A 14,055-nucleotide genomic window follows, 5' to 3' on the forward strand; every position below is an offset into this window, starting at 1 on the left:
AATGATATGGCTCTTCAAGTTTGGTTCGATTTTACTTTTGCTTTCTCCCTCAGAAATGCTCTTAGAGCATCACGTGGCAATACTGCTTAGTCCCCGTGAATAATCACTATCCCCGTCTCTTCTTCCCTGTCCCTTCCAACGGTAGACAACGGATCCCCGAAACACCCGAACAAATAAACAAATCTCAAAAAACACTGCCAATTAATCGGACCACTGTTTTAATTTTTTTCCTAAAAAGAGCCAAAAAGAAAAAAAGAAAAAATCCCAATTCAACACAGACAGATACAGTCCATGCCAGTCCATAAGATATAACTACAACATCCAACAGCCGTTTCCCGATCACCGTTTGGCGGTTTCCAGAGCGGTTTCACGGCCATGGGGAGGATGGGCACCGGCGGCGGCGGGAGGAGTTACTCGGTGGCTCCCAGCGACTACAAGCTTCTAGAAGAGGTCGGGTACGGCGCGAGCGCGACCGTGTATCGAGCGATCTATCTCCCTTTCAACGAAGTCGTGGCCGTCAAGTGCTTGGATCTCGATCGCTGCAACAGCAACCTGGTCCGTAGATTCGAATCTTTTTCCTCTCATTTGTTTCCGCTGCTTTATCGTAGTGTACTTGTATGTGCTGTCGTTTGCGCGCAATCGGCGTCGCTGTTTAAGCTGAATTTGCTGAGGTTACGTGAAGCGGTTTTGGCGGTGATTGGATTGAGAGGTTTGGTGTGATTTGAATTTGATGAGTTTGTGTGAGCTTTTGGTGGGGTATTCGTGACTGCTTGACTCGGCATCTTCGATTTCGGTTTTGGTTCGGTAGTTTCGATTGAGGAAGTCAAACTAGGGGAATTAGGATAAATCTCCTCGACTTGTTGTTCTAGTGGATGTTGAGGTTGTTTAGCTTTCTATTGCGGCATTGGATCGGTGAATTGCTGGATTTTTGGGTGCATTTCCGCTAACCTAAATGGACTAAAGCCATGTTTTCATGGATTTCTAGGCTTTTGTTCTCACATGCATCAACTAAAATACTATTTAGTGGAAACAATTTGACCGTTGCTATTAGCCTGTAGTCCATTAAGTTTAGCGGAAACGCACCCTTAGTCTGGTTTTTATTTAGACATGTTTGGAACTCCCAATCGGCTCTTTGCTATGACATCGAGTGTATTGATTTATTTAAGTACTCCATAACGAAGCATTAAACTTTCGCATTGTGGATTGGAGAGTGCGAGAGCATTGATTGTGTTTTCCAAGTGTCAAATAAATGCATGTGGTGACAAAAGGGGCATAATTTTAGAGGAAGCAACAGGATTACAAGTAGCAAATTCTAAATACGTATGCCATTGTCACTAAATTCATTTGTTCTGCTGCCTGAATACTACTAGAAGGCAAGGATTGGATGCCGGCAAAACTTCATGAGGTCTTTCACAATAAGGTCTACCTATGTAGTAACAGTGTTTAATTATGAAGGTTAGCTGGGTAGCTGACCTTGTTAATCCATTCTTGCAAGAGGGGAGTCTAATCTTTCTGCTTTAAACATCGGATTTTTCCCATAATCATTTAATATCAATGGGGAATTTTTTCTCATATTGAATTTGAGGTGATTGGATTGGCACCAATGGAAACCATGAATTTCTTACATTGGAGGGATATCCTGGATTTTCTCATTTTCCTATATTGATTGGGCTTATTCCATATTATCCTATAAATTAGTACTGATTATTGAGACTGGGAGATTAGTTTTCTTTCTTTTGTCCCAGCCCATGACCTAAACGAGTCGCACATACATCATAATACATCTTCCTCGACGCCAAGGGGATGGATTAATAAAATTGCCAACTCTTCTTTCCACCCGTTTGTGGTGTATCTTATTTTTTTCCATTAGCACATTACCAACATGTTGACAATGTATAACCTCTGGTCTCTTTTCCACCTTGATGGGATTGGCCATGGTTTTGGTAAGGGAAGGGAAGGAAAAATGTCAAGGTGGCATCGTGGCAGTAACCCGAAAGATCTTTGCATGGGGGTTCGTATCTCCAAAAAAGGTTTAATGGTCTAAAGGCTTACAGGTTTCACAAAAAATGTGGAATCTAGGGTGGTGAGTACAGCCTTATTGCGTAAAGTTTCAAGGTTCAGAATTCGACCCATCAAACATTGAGAACTATTGTAGTTTATGGGGCTTTCCTATTTCTTGGTGACTCATTAGAGAGACAGCCACAATAAGCAATATACTGACCATGGATTCCTTCTCAATTGAACACTATATATGAGGAAGATGTTGCATTGAGAAATTATGAGCATCGATTGAGTGGTTTAGACAATCACTTTTTGCGCTATTAAGGTTGTTCCAGTTTGAATAATCACAGCCATATAAATGTATCCATTGTATCCCCCATCTAGTAAATTTGTTGCATTATCTCTCTGAATTTCTGATTCGTCTGCAAGCATTCAATAGCTTGTTTACATTTTATGCTTAGTAATTGTACTGCATTTATGTTACCTCTTCCCCCCCCTCCCCCCCGTTTAGCTACTTTGCTTTTGGTACCCACTTTATGCTGTCAAGTGTTTTTCTTGTTTTGAAACAGCATTATTGAGTGTTTCTTTCCCCTTTTTCCTCCTACTTCCTATATCGTCCAGAGTTCAGGTCTAGCATAAATGAATCTATTCAGCAAATACTGGTTATGACCTCTTCTGATGCCCGTAGCGAACTATGTTTACCCTTAGTTTTTTATGAAAAGGCCTCTGCTATTTTGCAGGATGACATTCGTAGGGAGGCCCAAACAATGAGTTTGATAGATCATCCCAACGTAATTAGGGCATATTGCTCATTTGTTGTGGACCGAAACCTTTGGGTGGTCATGCCATTCATGGCTGAGGGGTCTTGTCTGCACCTTATGAAGATAGCATATCCAGATGGATTTGAAGAGTCTGCTATTGGTTCAATCCTCAAAGAAACTCTAAAGGCTTTGGAGTACCTGCATGAGCATGGGCATATCCATCGTGATGTTAAGGTTGGTCAAATCTTAAGATGTTTGTTGTTTTTTTTTCATTTTTTTCCGTTTGTCTTCTTTCCTTCTCAAACTTCGTAGGTTCGTTAGGTTGCAATTTGGTTTGTTGAATATTTCTTGTTGCAGGCTGGAAATATACTACTTGATAGTAATGGGGTGGTAAAGCTTGCTGACTTTGGTGTTTCAGCTTGCATGTTTGACAAAGGTGATAGGCAACGTTCAAGAAATACTTTTGTAGGAACTCCATGCTGGTGATCTCTCTCTCTCTCTCTCTCTCTCTCTCTCTCTCTCTCTCTCTCTCTCTCTCTCTCTCATTTTGACTACTTTTTTCTTTTCTTTTCGAGTTGTCGATGTAGAAACGTTGACCTTTTGGCATTTAATGTATGTGAGAACTATAGTTACTTACCGAAACAGATGAGTGAGTTTTAATTTGTCTCTAATTTTATAGGATGGCACCAGAGGTGTTGCAGCCTGGAAGCGGATATGATTTCAAGTGAGTACTTTTAAAGCTCTGAACCTGTACACGGGTATGGCTATGGTACGACAAAAACTTAACCAATACATCTTAGTATTTGGGTACGGTAGAGGTACGTCATGTATGCGGGGATGGGTACTTCACTCGGTATGTTTGTTTTTTTTTTTAAAGAAAAATTATTGTTTTCACTAAATGTTTGACAGTTCCTAATGAGGTAACTTATGCGATTGAAGCCTAGGCATGGTTCGAGCCAATTCAGGGAAGAGAAACCCAGGTTTCTTCGCTGCTAACTCCTTGCAGAGAAACCATATCTAAGGGTATCTCGAATGGCATAACTAAAATTGGATAATCAAAACTTGCCACGTCATCTTTTGGTTATTTATTTAAAAGGTTGCTAAGACTAACAATGTGAAGTTCCACAATGGTCCATAATCAAAAACTCATTTTTAGTAGAGAGAGATAGAGAAAGTTGGAAATAAATGTAAGCGGGTGGGTCCATTGAAACTTTGATAGTGATGGAAGGAGAGACAGAGAGAGAGAGAAAGGAAAGAGAGTGTGGTCTCCATTAAATTTGGTTATCTAAAGAGAGTGTTTCTGGTTTTGCTTATCCAAAGGCCAAAATTTGGTTATTGGTTAAGGTGTTGCTAAATTTGGTTATACCGTTGTGAGCCTATATATCATTTTCGACCAACATTGTTAACTTAAGAATTTTTTTGGTTTTGGTTATGCCATTGGAGACACTCTAATGGCTGCAATTCCTTCCTCCTTTACCAATGTGGTTTTAATTGGCCAAACCAGATCTAAATAACTCAAGCCTCTGAGCCATTTGGTGGGCTTAGTATATCACAAAAAACCCAAGTTGGGTCATCTGTACTATATTGTAGATATAATGTTCTCAATTTAATTCTGCAGTCCCCATTCTTACTCTCTCTGTGTATGTGTGTGTGTTTTTCTGCAACATAATCTGGAAAAGGTCTTTTCAAAAAAAAAAAAAAATTCTGGAAAAGGTGCTTAATAAGCGTTGAATATATCTAGTATCCTCCTCTTTCTGTTTTCTCTTTTTTATTTCCACATGTAATTCCTAAGAGAAGCATGGCATTCTGATTCATACTTGTAAAACCGTCACCCATTAAACTTAAACTTATGCTTTCTATGCTTATGCTGTCTTTTCTTTTGGGTGCTCTAAAACCAGGTCTTTCTGGAAAACATCGAAGTATAGTAAGAATAGATAGACAAAGCAAGAATTTAGGATCGAAGAAAACAAATGTTTTCAGTGTATTTTAAGCATCTAGTACAACAAGATTTAAAAAAAGAAAGAAAGAAAAACAGCAGTAGCAGAACCGTACCCACCAATGACCCATTCCCCTTCCAATGGAGTACCACTGCCATACCCAAATATGCAAAACATATTGGTTATGTTTTGCGCCATCCCGGGTTCATGTTTTGCCATACCGGTACCCAGCACTCATGGTAATATTTTTGGAGTACCCGTGCTTCATAGATCAATATTCAATACTATGTTGCATAGCAAACATGTTTAGGACACAGGTGCTAATTTTGTTCCTGTGTGTTGTTTTAAAGGGCTGATATTTGGTCTTTTGGGATTACTGCATTGGAATTGGCTCATGGTCATGCACCCTTTTCAAAGTATCCCCCAATGAAGGTATATGCCTATTTATTTGGCAACTACATAAAGTTCACATAGATGCTATACTCTGACTTATCTTTTACTTCCTGTCCCCTGCCATAGGTCCTTCTAATGACCATACAGAATGCCCCTCCTGGACTTGATTATGACCGAGATAAAAAGTTCTCTAAGGTATCATTGCTCATTAGGCTGATTAACAGTTTTGGGGCAGCCATATGTTGTTCATTCCCCAAGGGATATAATAATGTAAAATTGATGAAACGATTGTCTTGTGCAGTCTTTTAAAGAAATGGTTGCAATGTGCTTGGTGAAAGATCAGACGAAGAGGCCGACTGCAGAAAAATTGTTAAAACACTCCTTTTTCAAAACTGCCAAGCCTCCAGAGCTTTCTGTTAAGAAGCTGTTTGCTGACTTGCCACCACTGTGGAATCGTGTAAAAGCCCTCCAGGTATGTGGTCCTATTTCCCCTGGCACAGGACTTGCTTTTACTTTTCTTGTCATGCCTTTTTAATGGACTTCTAAGGGTATTTCAGCTTAAAGACGCTGCACAGCTAGCACTGAAGAAAATGCCTTCAGCAGAACAAGAAGCAATATCACAGGTTAGAGATATTTCTTGGAATTAATGTGTTGGGTTCCAGTGATGCAATCATCTCACCCCTTGTATTTGAACACAAGTTTTGTTGTACGAAATCTCTCTGCCTGCAACCACTTTAAACAGCTGTGTGAGTGCGATGTCAAAATTCCATAAATCAAATAACCAAAGCCCTTCCGAACACAAATCAGATTTAGGGGAGATGATGGAACTTGGTCCGACTAGCGGTATCATAGTCTGGATGGGTGTAAATCAAACAACCACTCTAAAACTAGACCCGTTGGTGCGATGTCAAAACACCATAAAAAACATAACTTAGCCCTTCCCAACTCCTATTGGTTTTGAGAGATGTTGGAACTTAGTCCGGCAACTGACAAGCATATGTTTAGAGGTCATAGGAAAATCGGAAGTCAGCTTGAATGATCAGCTGCTCTCTTCATCAGGCGCTTATTGGAAACAAAAGGGGGTTGAATAAGTGGCATTCGACATTAGCTGTACCTTGCTAAAAAAGTAGCCTATTGTAGTATTGTGGAATTTTTCATCGAAATTGGTGAGTTATAATTGTGTCAATGAGTATCTGCATGGCGTCAAACAGAAAACTTTTCATATTGAATGTAATTGTGGGCATCTGATCTTGTCATTTGTGTTCTGTTTTTGTACATTTCTTCTGGATTCATATTTTCTCCCGTTTCTTTATCAGAGTGAGTACCAGCGAGGGGTTAGTGCTTGGAACTTCGATATTGAGGATTTAAAAGCCCAAGCATCCTTGGTAAATTTCAAATACTTCGCTCAAAATGATCAGCCAGATACCTGACGCAAAGATGATGATCAGATGATCATCCTGTGAATTAGCTTCTCAAACAGAATGTAGTGAATCTTAACTAATCCTTCTCTTGCCCTGCCAGGTGCATGATGATGACGAAATGCAAGAAATCAGGGAAGATGATGAAAGCATGAAACAAATTGTTAATAGTAAGGTTGTCAAATTGCTTCGTATCTTTATAAACTTTTATCTGAATGAAAAGCTTCACAAGTTATCCAAATTGTGGTCATTCGCATTACTTCATAGCGATAATTTCTCCCCCGAAGATATTGCATTCTGAAGGAAACATAGCTTATAAACTGCTTGTTATGATTGGCAGAATACATCTTACTCAAGATTCAGTTTGGGGAAAGCAGTTTCCACAAATGAAGTTATTTACAGGTATTATGGCTTTTTAACAGCATTGATAATTCATTTTGGTTTCAACTATTGCACTCTAAATGGTTGTTTTTTTCCAAGAGGACGGCATAGTTTTACATCAAACATGCAGTTTTTGTAATTGCTATCAAAGTTAGTGATGGTGTTCTCTATTAGTATTCATTGTGGACTGATTCCATAATATAGTCCGGATGACAATGGACTCTAAAGCAAAACTTCCCTAAACGGGGCACATTATGGATTTTAGTTCCATGGGTTGAGATAGTTTTCCAGATTATTATGCCATTTCAAAGAAAAATCCAACACGATTTGTTTTTTCAATTGCACAACTGTTGACTAGTATTCATAATTACTGAAAGTTAAGAAGTACGGTTATTTCCATGTCCAACACGTGTGTATACTTGTTATTTTTTTGGCTTTTCTTATTATCTGTTTTCTCTTTTCCTTCTTTACGTATTATTGTTTCAGTGAACAAACAAGTGGCGTTGTATTTCCTCCGGCTGAGTGTTCAAGCAATAAGGAAAAAACTCCAGAAAGGGATATACTTGAGTCTGACTACCAAGGTAAAGTTGAACTGGAGAAAAATGCATCAAGAACCGAGTTACCACCATCACACCCCGAGAAGGATCCTGTACTAGCCAAGATTAAAACTTCAGCTGGTAATAGTCGCCAGACTCAAAGTGGGCCACTTATGCCCGGTATTGTGCTAAATCATTCAAAATCAGAAAGGGGGCGTAGCTCTGAAAGGTTCATCCTAGTTTATTTCTTGATTCAACTCTCTATACGGTTTTGATTTCTTGGTTTAATCATTGTTGAAATAAGAGCAAGCACAAACTGTTCTCATACGTGACATCAGATGAATCACTCTACTAATCTGTGTATTCACTTTAGTCTGAAATTTAGTGTTGTGATGAAACTATTCTTAGCTTGCTTTCATTGAAAAAGCTCGCTTATATATTGGAGCTCATCCTAATTGATGTAAGCTACTAGGGAGAGGGAAACTGCGATGAAGTTACATTTTGTTTTTCCCGAGGTGGGAGTTGGAGAGAAGAGGTTGTAATCATTTTCTTTCTCTTTATTATGTTGGCCCCAAATTATTTTATCTTCCTTATAATTCTCGTTGGAAACAGCTTCAAATGCAGAATTGATCCATGCTCTCTGCAAATTTTCTGTCCATATGAAAACTAAGAAAAAATAGTGACTTGTTACTAGTGCTCTGTATAACAGGTTGGGTTGCAGAAGATACAAAATAGGTATCATCACAAGTTTGGTACTACTACTCTTAGGTATTATGTTGGGTTTTATGGGTTTAGAAGATAAAAAGTAAGTTTTGATCACGTGTGTGCTAGTTAATCTCTTGTAAAGATGAATGTGGTACTTTTTGATGCTAAAATCTGCTAGTACTTTGGTAAAGATAGCAAAGCTAATCTCTTTTTGCTTGGTTTGGAGGCCAATTCTTTGTTCTTCCATTTGTCCTTTTTGGGTAAATAAATTTTCTTTTTGGGTAAATTTATCTTTTTCTCCCTTGCACGTATTCTGCAATTGAAAACTTACTTCTATGTATACTGATCCGCCTGCATCATTCGAATGTTTGCTACTACATTAGCTTTTACCAATTGATATTTCTATATGGTCCTGCCAGAGTGTAATTTTGGTCCGGTTATGTTTTATTATTATCAGGGGTGAGAATGAAAATCAACCGTTAGCTGAAAGACCTAGGCGCGAGGTACGAAGAGCACCCAGCTTTAGTGGTCCATTAGTGCTTCCAAACCGAGCTTCAGCTAACAGTTTATCAGCACCCATAAAATCTTCTGGAGGTAATGAATTTCTGTGTTTAGAGTAAAGACATAGCACCAGCGCTTTTACTGCTACTATTATTACTGTTAAAGCGGCTACTATTTTGTGGACTGCATGCATTTGTTTTGTGCAATGTGTTTTTGAAAGCAGTCCAACTGCTTCTGGTAAGTTATTAGCAAGTCCTTTCAAAATGTTGTGAGGAAGTTGCTTGGGCAGCCATGGTTTACTACCTCTTGCAGGGACTCCTAGAGTCCTAATTGCTTGCTGGATCAATTCCTGTTTGATTTTGGGTTAGCAGTCTCTTCATTTTGTCTTATTAACGCTTCCAGCCTTAATTTTTCGCTTTGTGAAAGTTGGTACATTCCCCGCTATGGATTTGATCCACATCAGCCTTATTAGTGCCTTTCACCTTTTGTTTTGAATATTTTGTTTGTTAACAGGAGGGTATGCCCCCTTGATACTTGCTCTGGTGCAAATAAAAGAAAAATAATAAACTTGCATGTAAGATTGAAGTCAATCATTCTTTTTTCATCTATCGCTTATAGGGTTTAGAGATTCTTTGGATGACAAGTCAAAGGCCAATCTGGTGCAAATAAAAGGACGATTCTCAGTAACTTCAGAAAATGTAGATCTCGTAAAGGTAGAGCTCTATATTGTTTTTGTTTTTGCTTTTGTACTCTTGTGTTTTCTTACTACGTCTGCTAACTTTATTTGTTTTGTAGGATATTCCACTATGTACAGTTCCTCGACGATCGGCACCGGTGAGGCGGCCAATGTCCAGTCATTCTGCTGTATAACTAAAATATGATTTTACAGTCTTGATGTTATAATTGTCTGATTACCAGGATTCACCGCTGAAGAAGTCTGCTAGTGTTTGCGGAGACTGGATAGTTGATTCAAAACAAATGGTTTGCGTACGGACCTCTTAGATTTGTAAATGATATAGCTCTCAGAATGAATTCAAAGTTATTGTATTGTGAAACCAACTTTTTCTTCTTTATTTGTACGATCTCTTGAGAAAACCACATAGTACTTACAGAGAATGAAAATATATTCGTAAGGGATGTTTCTCGTGTTTGCATCCGTATTCAACTATTCATGTACACAGGTGTAAGATCATCTGTACATAATTAAATAGCGTGAGAGCAGCCTATTCACTATTCTAAATAGTTAAAAGGAACTTCTGTGTATATAATTAAGTAACATGATTTTATGTCATTCTGGTCAATAGTTACCTAACTGCCTACCAGCAGAATGAACGTTGCCTTCCAATGTTACACGAGGTGCGAGATATAATATTTTTATTATTTTTCAGCCTATTGTCCAGCAACCTAAGGAAATATGCAACGGTAATGTTCCTGCATCATTTGTCATGCTCCACCTTCAAAACCTTTTCCAGCAGACATCTATTCAACAGGTTAGGCAGAATTACTTCAATTTTTTTTTGGTTCTAAAGTTGAGTCTTTAATGCTCGGTTTGGCCTAGTAAAAAAGCTGGATTATTTTTGTCAGTATTCAAATTTTCTTCGCATTTGTTAAAGTTGCATCAATAATTTGTGGATTATTGGTTTGTCTCAATGAGAGGAATCTAAAAAAGTAAAAAATTATTATCCACATTAACAATTTTTTGTATGAAGACAAAAATAATTCAAATAGTCTATATGTTTTGGATTATTTTTATCTTTAGTGAACTTATTAACAATACTTTTTGGATTATTTTTGCCTTTAGTGAATTTTTTAAAGATTTTGATTGTTGTTTTTGACTTTTAGATTCCTCTCGTCGAGGCGAACCAATAATCCACAAAAAAAAAAAATGGACGCAAAACTAACACATGAAATTTTTTTTGAATAGAGACAAAAATATCAAGCTTTTTTATTAGGCCAAACCGGATCTAAATTAAGTTGCATTGAATTACTGGAATTTCGGAACGAATGACTCTCGTGTTGCAATTGCTACTGTCATACCAGGATCTCATTATGAACTTGTTGAATAGCTTGCAACCTACTGATGTAGCAGAGGGTGAGTGGAGGATTCTTTTTTGTTTTTTTGGCTCAGTTGAAGAGCGTCTCAGTAAGTCACATTGGATTTCCCTGTGTTTTTTACAGGTTCGCAAAATGAAAAGTTCCCTTCATTACCTCGCAGTTCAGAGAACAATGGGATTGTAAGTACATTTTCCATATTCTGGCTTACATTCAATTCAGTGCATAATTTGTATGTTCTTCGGACGGTCTTTTTGGTCACACATCTGTATTTCTCCATGTATGCAAAGTTAAATCCTTGGTTCAGTCTTTGACTCTCTCACAAAAGGTGAGCTTCCTACCTCATTTTTCCCTTGAGGTGGTAGTAGCAACTAGCAAGGTGACGTCTGTAATACTTCCTTTCAGTACTGGTGGTAAATTTTTAGTGTCATTGTTATTGAAACTTCTGATGGTTATAGTCTGTCCTGTATACATTTTCTGTTTACTTCAATTGTTGATTATTTGTTTAGCAATGCTTGCTTTGTTCTGTTGTTTCTTGCATCCATGTGTGCCATCATTTGAACTGGTCTTTGATGAGTAGTAGTTTTTTTTTGATCGGTGGTCTTTGATGAGTATGATAGCATATCCTCATGAGGTATCCAAGTGGTAGGTTTCACATTTCTTCATTTCTCACCCTTTATGCATTTTGCTATTTCTCGCCTTTGTTGGGATGAAACCATAGAGAAAATATTCATGTCGTTGGTTGTTTCTGGGATTCTCATCTCGAGTACAGTTGCTCTTTTTTGCTTAAATAATCAATATTTTCATGGTTAATACTATAATTTGTAAGAGATTTTGTATGTAAATGGACCCTTAAAAACTTTTTTCCCCTATGTAGCCAGTAGGACTTGGAATTTCGTAATCAATTTGAAGCATTGAGTTTTTTTTTTTGTTATTGTTATTTCACAGGCCGAATCAACAGCTTCTGATAGGGAACGATCACTTCTTATGAAGATTTCTGAGCTTCAAGCTAGGTTAGTCAAATTAAAAGATAGTAAGATTTAAGCGTCAATTTTTGCTTTCAATCTTTTTGACTTTCCATAGGAAGCTTATACACTTCCCGCTTCTCATGGTAGGATGATTAACTTGACTGAAGAGTTGAATGCTGAAAAATCAAAATACACACAAGTGAGTTGCTTTGAGAGTTCTGTAGTTTTTAGTGAACCGTAATGGTCGTTTACTTGGGTTGGGTTACTGAATCTTTATTTGTGAAGGAGGATAATCTGGGTTGCTGGTATTGCGATAATGGTTGACTGTCTTACTTTTGTACTCTGATGGTTTTTCCAGTTGCAACAACGGCTAAATGATGCATCTATCCTGGAGGAAGATGGGTATAGAAGAGAAGGAGATTCTTGATTGCCAATCAATTTTGGCAAAAAGTGTGAAGTCAGATCACCGTGTATATTCTGGTATGAACTTACTTCTGCAGAAGTCATTCTTTTGTAAACTTCATCTTCCCTTCTAAGTTGTGCATTCCTTTCCTTTTGTTCCTTTCCCCTCGTAATTTCATCTTCCTGTTAATTAAATAGAAAGAGATGGGCTGGCATTCGTGTTTCCGGAATCGTGCCTTTCCTCAGCTGTGTTGAATATACTTTCTATCGAAGATTCCAGCCTCGGCATACAGATAAGCTGAATAATCAGCTGCATGTGCAAGCGCTGTTCATTATTTATGAAGGCGAATCAGAAAACAGCTTCTCCTTGTCCAGAGTCATCATAGTTTCTCCCCATTTGGCTGCTGATAGCGCTTCAAGAAGCGGCCATGAAAATGGTGGTGGTCATTGGGTTACAGAAACCATTATGTATCTATGTGTAAGCATAACATAAGCTGTAACTTATAGTATTATCGCCTGAGCTCGTGTTTCTTGGCGTAATGTATTGTATTTTTGTGTTTGTGTAAAAATTTTGTATCTGCTGTGATAATGTGGAAATACTGATTTGGGGTTTGAGATTGGTTACATAATTGAGATGATCTCTTGTACCAAAAAGTGATATTGGCAGATTAAGTACAAAACAGCTGTGGTATGTAGTAAAATCACCCGTTGGATCACATTCAGAAGGGAGTAAAACTACAAGAAGAAAAAAAATACTTGAATTTATGTTCTTCGTCGTTTTGCAAAACGTGTTTATGGCCTTTTCAGTTTTCACAACTAATCTCGATATAAATGGTGTTTTATCTCATGTTCTCAATCGATTTTGCCTTACCATTCGTATAAAGTCAAATAATTAGATTTTTCGATAGACATTTCCGATACAAATACATTTTCAAGGATATCTTTTACGGCAATCAATGTACTTTCGGTATGTTAATTCATATAAATGTCCAATGTACTTTCGGTATGTTATTCATATAAATGTCTTTTTATTTTTATTCGACTTTCTAGAAATTAGGAGCAACCACCAAGCAATTAGTTCTTCTTTTTTTGGGAAAATTTCAAAAAAACCCCTGAACTTTCTGACAACTCGCAAAAAAACACCTGAACTTTCACTATTAACAAAAAAACACCTAAACTTAGCATTCCATTAACAATTTGACCCCTGCCATCCAATTCCGTTAGTTTGTAACGGATGGAGCTAACGGAAGGCGTTAACTTTTTTTTTTTTTTTTTTTACTTTTTACATTCAAAAATTACTTTTAACTCTTTCTTTTTTTATTGGTAAATAAATATGCAATAAAGTTCTTTTTTTCTTATTATTTATCGAAAATTACTTTAACCCTATTTTTTATTTTCAAATTTTACCTTTCCCCCCTCTCTCTCTCCCCCTTTTTTTCTTTAAAAAATTGGTCTTAGGTCCACTATAGAGAACTTGTAACCCAGTTAGTCCACTTCTAATGTTTGTAACCCCTCTAATCCACTAATATAGTTTGGTAAGGCTTTAAGTCCACTTTTTTTTAAAAAGAAATTATCCCAAGACAAAATTACCCTCCTATATAACTAGTCATAAGAGAGAAACCCTAGAGGGGTTACAAACAGATCTGGAGCACGCCTCTTTCTCTCCCTCTCTCTCTCAATTTTGCAGAACCAAGCCGCCCAACCCGTCGGCTTCGACTCCCAGCGCTCCAACAAGACCAACTCCTTCTACGCCCCCGTCGTCGATCCACCACCCCCGTTTAACGGTGCCGAGTTTTCCCCCGAGTACGAGGAGGTCGCCGTTCAACCGTGCCGAGTTTTCCCCCGAGTACAGTGCCGAGTTTTCATTCAGATTTTCTCGAGAAAATGAATCAGCAAATCCTAGAGAAGCTACTCTCAGAACGACGACGGTTGACTCTGTCAAGGTCTAAGCTCTTCTAAATTCAAACCTCCGTATACTTTATGTCTCTGATTTTTTTCCT

At 37.9% G+C, this 14,055-nt stretch overlaps 1 protein-coding gene across 4 annotated transcripts; it reads left to right on the forward strand.

Moving 5' to 3' along the window:
• On the forward strand, positions 1-12,709 carry LOC131332466 (serine/threonine-protein kinase BLUS1-like). 4 transcript variants are annotated; one of them, XM_058366724.1, is made up of 23 exons: positions 1-555; positions 2,742-2,996; positions 3,120-3,244; positions 3,442-3,486; positions 5,050-5,131; positions 5,219-5,287; positions 5,394-5,564; positions 5,650-5,715; positions 6,409-6,477; positions 6,614-6,685; positions 6,851-6,912; positions 7,378-7,656; positions 8,590-8,726; positions 9,252-9,346; positions 9,429-9,467; positions 9,552-9,620; positions 10,022-10,123; positions 10,674-10,725; positions 10,812-10,867; positions 11,634-11,698; positions 11,801-11,852; positions 12,012-12,133; positions 12,254-12,709. In XM_058366724.1, exons 1-22 carry the CDS (start codon positions 376-378, stop codon positions 12,078-12,080), a joined length of 2,211 nt encoding a protein of 736 aa, XP_058222707.1. In that variant the 5' UTR covers positions 1-375; the 3' UTR covers positions 12,081-12,133; positions 12,254-12,709. The 4 variants fall into 4 exon arrangements, with proteins under 4 accessions (XP_058222707.1, XP_058222708.1, XP_058222710.1 ...); XM_058366725.1 differs by having other exon boundaries at positions 9,552-9,614; XM_058366727.1 differs by lacking the exon at positions 11,801-11,852.
• Positions 12,710-14,055: the final 1,346 nt, after the last annotated feature.

This window comes from Rhododendron vialii, chromosome 7a, assembly GCF_030253575.1.
Source record: "Rhododendron vialii isolate Sample 1 chromosome 7a, ASM3025357v1".
In the NCBI taxonomy this organism is placed as follows: Eukaryota; Viridiplantae; Streptophyta; class Magnoliopsida; order Ericales; family Ericaceae; genus Rhododendron; species Rhododendron vialii.